At 37.1% G+C, this 8111-nt stretch overlaps 1 protein-coding gene across 1 annotated transcript in view; it reads right to left on the minus strand.

Moving 5' to 3' along the window:
* The window catches only part of DNAH8 (dynein axonemal heavy chain 8), a 307121-nt gene that overhangs the window by 250040 nt on the left and 48970 nt on the right, over positions 1 to 8111 (minus strand). The window contains exons 14-17 of the mRNA XM_006926591.3: positions 5907 to 6006; positions 5212 to 5331; positions 3761 to 3896; positions 665 to 852 (exon numbers count right to left, since the gene is read on the minus strand). Of these exons, the coding sequence (XP_006926653.1) occupies positions 665 to 852; positions 3761 to 3896; positions 5212 to 5331; positions 5907 to 6006 (544 nt within the window). The remainder of the gene's footprint in view (positions 1 to 664; positions 853 to 3760; positions 3897 to 5211; positions 5332 to 5906; positions 6007 to 8111) is intronic.

Raw genomic sequence — 8111 nt, forward strand, 5'->3', positions numbered from 1 at the left:
ATTAAGAAAATGTTGTACACATATACAATGGAATATTACCCATAAAAAAAATGAAATCTTACCATTTGCAGCAACATGGGTGGTCCTAGAGGGTCTTATGCCAAATGAAATAAGTCAGACAGAGAAAGACAAATAGTGTACAATATAACTTATATGTGGGATCTAAAAAAGCTGAACTCATAGAAATAGAGTGGAAAACTGGTTGCCAGGGACCAGGGCCAAGGGGGCGGGGGCGTGGAAACAGGGAGAGGTTGGTAAAAGGGTACAAATTTTCAGGTATACGATGAATAAGGTCTGAGGATCTAATATATAACATGGTGGCTGTAGTTCATGACATTGTGTCATATAGTTGAAATTTGCTTAGAAAGTAGAACCTAAATGTTCTCACAAAAAAGCGCATACATATGCACACATAGATAAAGTGACAAATGTGTTAATTAACTAAGTGGGAGGAATCTTTTTACAATATATATGTATATCAAATCACACAATGTACACTTTAAATATCTTACAATTTTATTTGTCAATTATACCTCAATAAAGCTAAAAAAAAAAGACTCAACATAATTTCTCCTAAAGGCCACATTAGCACAACTGCAGCAGTTTCTTCTAAAAAAAAACAAAAACAAAACTACTTCAAAAATAATTAGAAAATATATCTTACTTGCAAATATAATTTGTCTGCCTTCAATTTACTTTCCAATTTTAGCAATCTTCTTGCCTGTTCTGGTACATCCAGCTTCATTTTTATCATGCACTTAGTTTCCCGAACAACTTCCAGAATTTTGGGATCAAAATTAACCAACAACTTTCCTGATTCTGGATGCCGCACAAAAAGTGTGGCTTGTAAAGCTACAAAGAAATAATTGTTGGCATTAGTTATACTGGATTTCTTTTCTGCTTCCAGCCCTGTTCACATGCCTGTTTTCCCTACTGGATCAAAACAATAGTTTTAGATATCCCAGGTTCTAAGGCACAGTATCTGACACATGGTCAGTACCGAAAACTTAATAAATAAATGGAGTGTCTATCAGGCCGTAAAACCAGATCAAGAGAGAGAAAAATGGATCAAGAATGGATAGCCTTTGTGATATGAGCTGCAACGCCTTCCTGAGTGGGTCTAAGAGAGCCGTGTAATACAATGTTAGTTTATTTTTATAGATGGTGATTTAACCCCTGTGTGAGAACTGGAAGATGTGTATAACTACAAAATATGACACACCTCATAGATTTCAAAACCTTTTCCATGCCTAACCCCAAACTAGCTTCTTTAAAGAGGTTTATCCGAATGAAATCTCCATCCTGAATTTCTGATAACTAGGCTCAATATCAGTAAGATATATTTATTAAACACCATTGCACTGTGAACTCCTGGAATGTAGAGGAAGATTTTTTTTACACAGTATTTAAACTATTACATGATCAGCATTAATACAAATAGGCATTTTTAGACATGGTTTTTACTATGAATTTAAACACATAATCGCAATAGTTCATGCTGAGTAGCCTAAGATTATGTTATCTTAACATGAATTACCTCTAGAGGCATAATAACAACACACAGACAAGTATGTGCTAGCTTGAATTACATCTTATATTAACAAACTCTACTAACATGAGAATTTCCCAAGTATAATCACATTACTGCACAGAATATGGCTGCATCAAATTTCTAGTAAAATAAAATAGTCTGTATATTCCTTTGAAGTTAGTGGACTTTTACTCATCAGAAAAAAATTTGTCTTATATGGCTCCTAATGATGCTGGTTCCATGAGGATTTCAACATAAAATTATACCCAATTCATTTATAATCTTTTTAAAATTAGGCTAGAAATCATTTATCCTCCCAAGTAACCTCCAAAATAACCTTTGAACGTTTACTTAATGAAATTTGCCTTCCTTAAGGCTGTACTGAGCTCTCTTGAAAGGACAAAATGGTCAGCAAGACCACAAACAATAACGATAGCCAGGAAGTATGTTCCAGGACTGAGTGAACATTCATCCCAGGTAAATCATCATCAGAGATAATTTATGCAGCAAGCAACTAAAAGAGTCCGATACTAGGTCTCCAATTATTATTCTGAATTCCTGTATAGTTTAATTTTGTCTCATCACTATAACAACAAGAAATCTTCCAGAGTAATTCATTCCCACTAGCCTGTGTTCACTTGAAAGGCAGATTTGAATCCTGGCCCTGCCACTTCCAAGCTGTGTGATCTTGGGCAAGTCATTTAACCTCTCAGTGCCTCAGTTTCCTCATCTGTAAGATGAGGATAATAATAGTTCCTCACAGGGTTGCCATGAGGATAAAAGGAAGTTGTACATGTAAAGTGCTCAGACAAAGCCTGGCACATAATAAGCACTATATAAAAGTTAGCTATGACTTATTTAAAGGATAGAAAAATATAACAGACATAGAGAGTATCCTTGGAATGTGTAGGGGAGATAAGACAGATCTATAAAGCAATAAGTGTCATGAGAAAGAACTGCAGGTAAAGTGTGTGGATGACTCTAAAAGAGGAGGACATTATTTTCTGCCAGGAAGAATAAAGAAGAACTTTATGAGACAGATAACCATTGAACTTGGTATTGAACATGTACAAGTAAAAGGAAAAACCAGGACAAAATAGAGAGTAGAAAAGTGCATGGTATTGCAGGAGCTAAATAGTAAGTGCTTCATTTGTCAGTTGTTAAAAATTCTCTCTTGCCATTTTCCATAATGTGAATTTAAGCTTCTTTTTATGCTCCTTTGAGAATGTTGCTCCATTAGCAGGCCTTCATTGGGATCCATAGGGTCTCGCCATTTGTATTACCCAGAAACAGCTGGCCTGATAGAAGTGGCCTATTAAAGGTTAACTAAGGTGCCAATTGGGGAGGACACCCTGCAGGGTTGGGGCCCTGTCCTCCAGGGCGTAGGAGTGCAGTGAATCAATGGCCTGTATTTAGTGCTGTGTCCCCAATAGCTAAAATATATGAGTCTGGAACCAAGAGGCAGAAGCAGGAAGGGCCCTTCACTGTCACTCCCAGTGACCCAACCACAGAATTTGTTTGTGCCAGCAATTCTGGTGTGGGAGGGAGAAACCTTTCTACCAGGGACATAGTCATGGTTCCACCAAGGTTATGGCTGAGCTTAAGGTTAAGGTGGGACAAAGTATGACCAATGATTGAGCCCACACAATACCACCACCCCAGATGAGGCCAGCATAGCTGGATAATGGCTTAGACTCATCCATCCTCCACTTCACACTTAACTCTGCCCAATGCCTCAGCAACTCTCAGAGGTACTTAGACATAGCCCTGATACTCTTAATTTATTGAAGCTCAAAATTGAAGTTAAATTTGGTTATAGAAAAAGAAAAAAAGGAAAGGAGGAAGGAAGGGATGGAGAAAGGGAGGAAGACCCCCAGCAATTCTTTCTCCCCTGATTGGGACTGAGAACTCAATCTATAATATGATAAAACTAAACATGAAAATTTTCTAATTCTATGAAGAAATATTTATAAAGAGTCTTGATATTTACTTTTAAGTACTGTTTTTTCAGGAGGAAGTCATAATCTAAGTAAATCAACTTTAAGGTCATGACAATTTTTGCTTATAAAATCAGAATATCATTACTAACTATAAAGACATAAATAACTGTATCATCCCCAAATCTAAATTTAACCACCAAAAGATTATGTAAGAGAGATGTAAAAACTTCTCCAGACCATGAACTCGTTCAAAATCACCTAACATAAGTTCGCACTGTCTTATACACACCATACTGTAACTGCGAGATCTCTCTGACCCAAGCTGTGTGATACACCACCTCGAATTCCACCAGAACATAGGAAATTTTGTTATACTGACGAATGACAGCTTTGCCTTCCACACTTGACAAAATTTCTGAGTTTTTCTGTTTTTTCAGGGAAAAAGAAAGATTTTTTAAAAGACTGCTGTTTGTTTTCAAGTCAAAATCATAAAGCTATATTTACAATGAGCTATATTTAAAATGTTTATATTTAAAATGACATTAAATAACCATTTAGATCTTGCATCAGAGTAAAACAGAAATGAGGAAGCTATACAAGCTAGAGAGAGTCACAGGGAAATATTATTAGAAGAAAAAGAAGATTGGAAAAGGGAACAAAAGGTTGAAAAAGAAAGGTCTCTAGCCCTGCTGCCAGCCCCAGGCATTGAGAGTCGCTGCCTCCAGCTCTCTGTTCTCTCTCTACTTTTCTGGACAAGATACAGTGGACTGATTTTCCATGAACTGTGGACTATCAGGGCAAATTCCTAAATTCTAGCACCAAAAAAAAAAAAAAAAAAGTAACCCTATACTAAATTTCTTTATGTAGAAATTGAATCTTTTATGTTGTGATTCACATATGTCAAAAACAGGGCACTCTCTGCTTTGCCGCTATAGAGTCCATCAGCAATTGAGTCCCCATCCTGGCTTTTGCCTAAGGCCATTGTTTTAACTTTTTTCTTAATATTGAGAATAGTAAAATGATAGTAGCAAATAGAAACTATAAAAACTTAATATTTAATGCTTAAGTAAAAATGTTACTTGCAACACTGTTGTATGGTAGTGTTTTCTTTTGTTTTGTTTTGTTTCCTGTATTTAGGCTTAAGACACAATACCAAGCAAACCATCTCTACTTTGGCACTCTGTCTCTTTAAAAAGAAAAAAAAACCAAAGAGAAGACTAACTGGCAATTTCAGAATGCGAACAGGGTCTAAGAGTATTCTGGTGTTTTTCAGAAATCTAATCCTCTTAAGGACACACAGGATAAAAGTACTTTATTATTCCCTGCTCTAGGTCTCAGTTCTTCATACAGGAATAGACTCTCTGAGGGTATCTTCGCCTTCAATAATATATATCAGTGACCTATCTGTTCACACAGAGGTAAGCTTCAGCACTTGGCCTGAACTTCATTGTTTTCAAAACAATTATTTTTAAAGAGCTTTTACAAAGTTTCCTCTATTATTAAAAATCATGAAGTTATAAGATTCACTCCCTTAGAGATAACTGTAATTAAACGGGCTTATCTACCAAACATGAAAGAATTGGCTTAGTGTCTCTCAAGCATATTTATAAAGTGATTTTTCTTCACCCAGTAAAATTAGCTCTAACTACTTTCTTGTACACAAATATTATAGGATAAAATATAATTCTTATATTAAAAACCACTATAATCCACAAACTGGAAATGTAACCATTGGCTTACAAAGAAATAGTTGATGGGCTCACTTATCCGGCGATAGAGCTGCCTCACCCAAAGTATTTTTCCTGCTACTGGGGGCATGTTACGAGCCAGAGGGGGGTCATCTTTTTGAGAATGATAAAGCTGCAATTAAAGGTCTGGTATTAATGTCTGAAATTCAATACAATGGAAAAGAGAAAAAATATAAAGCTGTACCTGTACTGATGTTTCACCTTTATTCCTATGTCTTATACCAGGGAGGTAGACAGTAAATACATAAAATATACTTCAGAGGTTCAGAAACTATGATGTTTACAATATATGACACTTAATCATCTCTTACCCCTTCTTTCCTATTACATGTATATTTTTTCTGCCTTTTATCTCAAATTTTAAGGAGGTATTCAAAAGAGGGAGCACATTGCTACATTATATTTGTTACAATAATCTATACACAAAAGTATTAACTTAAACAGACTTCCCTATGCATGCATAAATGCTGTTGCACAAAGAGTTCTTAAGAGCACAGGGATGTAAATCTGGCTGATCGGTGACATACACTGTCAGCACCTTCCCATATAGAGAGGGGAGCATCAGAGGGACTTAGCAGTGAGGGGATTGCTTCTGAAAAGCTTGACACAGGATAATGATGAAAATGCTCTTGGAATACATTTCTTTTTGTACTAAAGTATCATTCTATTTATAAACGTGATGCTTGCCTTCTTAATAGCTTCAAGTTCAGCCACATAACACTGAAGAATACGTTCAATTGTGTGATTTATTTCTGATTGAAGACAGGGAATGTTCAACTTTTGGAATCTGAAAGTAATTGAAGGTGAATAAAAAGTAAATGAGAAACATACTTAAGAATTGCTGCAATCCTAAAAATCCACTCATTTACTCATTTGACAAATATTCATATCAGACTTCAAACAATTCCTAGGATACAGTGATAAACAAGACAGGTGTGGTTCTAGCCCTCTTGGAGCCTACAGTTACCTTATTGAAAAGGGAAATATTGGTCAAGAGTTACATAAATAATTATTTAAATTACAGGGGTACCAGAAATAGATACAATGGGAACCGAGCCAAAATTGGGGAGTCAAGAAAGACTTCCCTGAGAAAGTGACATTTAAACTGAGATTGAAAAGATGAATGGGAGCAAAGATGGAGGGGAGCACAGTGACTACCTCTCTGCCAACATTAATGCTCCCGTGGTTCCAAATAGCCATAATAATAACAATTCTGTCAGCCGAATATCACTTTCACTTAGAGACTAAGTGCTACACAAGAAGTACTAGAACCAGAACGTTCTAATAATAAAGTGAAGTAATACCAGCATACTATAGGGTTAAAAAAAAAGGCAGAGGTAGAAAAAGAAATCACCAAGAAAACGGTACCTGCCATCTGTCTATACAGTATTGTCACTCATCAAAATCATTTTGTCTGTTTTGACTCTTATGATGGTGTTATAAGGTAAGGTCTCACTGGTATTACCCATTATTAGAGCGACATGGAACCATAGCAATGTGGGTCCATGCCCAAATCTACTACCTCTCAGGAGAGAGTTCCCAAAAGGTCCCCAACATGAGTCATGAGCCCTCCCTGAGTTTATCCCCCAAATCTAGTTTTCTTTCCCTTTAGGGGAGCACAGTTGTGAGGAATAGAGGGAAAGGAAGCTGCAGGAGCTCTCAGGAGAAAAAAATGGAAAGTTTGGAGATCTGCTACTCTTAGATAATTTCACTTTTAGAAATCCCTGTAGTATGCAAAATTAAACATTATTTGCTCCCTTTCCAATAACAACTATGAAATTAACCTCGACCATATTACACAGCTAGGATGAAAACATGTAAAATATTTTGTTTTCTTACTGAAAGACTTTCTGGATCGAGATGTCAGAAACATGGCAGAGTGAGAGACGTCCCTGGATCTCTCCCCTTGAAATAACAATAAGCTGAACATCTAAAACTCAATAAAAAACACCCGGATTGCATGCCAGTATGTCTGAGCATGGGATCTGTGCATAAGAGGTACCACAGGTCAGAACCCCAGGAGTCTGGCAGTAGCCCAAGAGAAACAAAAAGCTGCCTCTCGCAGCCGGAGATGCCTGCAGGAGGAGAGGGAGGAGAGAAGGTGCAGTGGGTTCTCTGAACAGCCTGCCTGGGAGAGCTGTGAGCTCCATGCAGCAGCAGTGCCCAGGGATCACAGCAGAAAGCAGAGAAGTGAGATGGCAGAGAAGCAAGGATGGCAGAAAACAACAGTTGATTATTACCAGCCACGGTTGCAAAACCGTGAGGCTGAGCCACAGCCCCTATCCCTCAATCCAGAGAGACCCTCCCTCCATACCCTCTGAGACCGAACACCACAGAGCCCCAGGGGAATCTAAGCAAACCCTACAGAAACTGTTGCTAACACTGACAGGAACTGAGACAAAGGGTAGCGAGTGTGATTGAATATCTATTAGGAAAAAAAAGGCATTATGAAAACTTTATATAAAGCAGGGATCCTAGAGGCTTAGACTCCACCTATAAGAAACCAAAAGAAAAATGCTTTCTTTGCAACAGACTAAAGAGAGACTTTTATATAATAAATCTTCTTTCTCGAAAAAAAAGCAGAAGATACTTCCATTAATACCCAGGCGGAGAAATACTCCATTAAACACCATGAACAATCAAGGTGACAAAGGAGCTCAGAAAGAAAGAAAAAAAATCTCCAGAAAATCTGCTTAAAGACATTGAAATATGTGATTTAAATAACAGAGAATGCAGGATGGTACCTTACAAAAAACTCAGTGAGATCCAAAACAATTCATATCAACAATTCCAGGAACTGAAAAAACAACTAAATGAGTAAAATGAGTTCTTCAGCAAGGAGACTGAAACCCTCGAAAAGAACAGAATAGAACTTCTGGTGATGAAAAACAC

Source organism: Pteropus alecto, unplaced genomic scaffold (assembly GCF_000325575.1).
Source record: "Pteropus alecto unplaced genomic scaffold, ASM32557v1 scaffold7, whole genome shotgun sequence".
Taxonomy (NCBI): domain Eukaryota; kingdom Metazoa; phylum Chordata; class Mammalia; order Chiroptera; family Pteropodidae; genus Pteropus; species Pteropus alecto.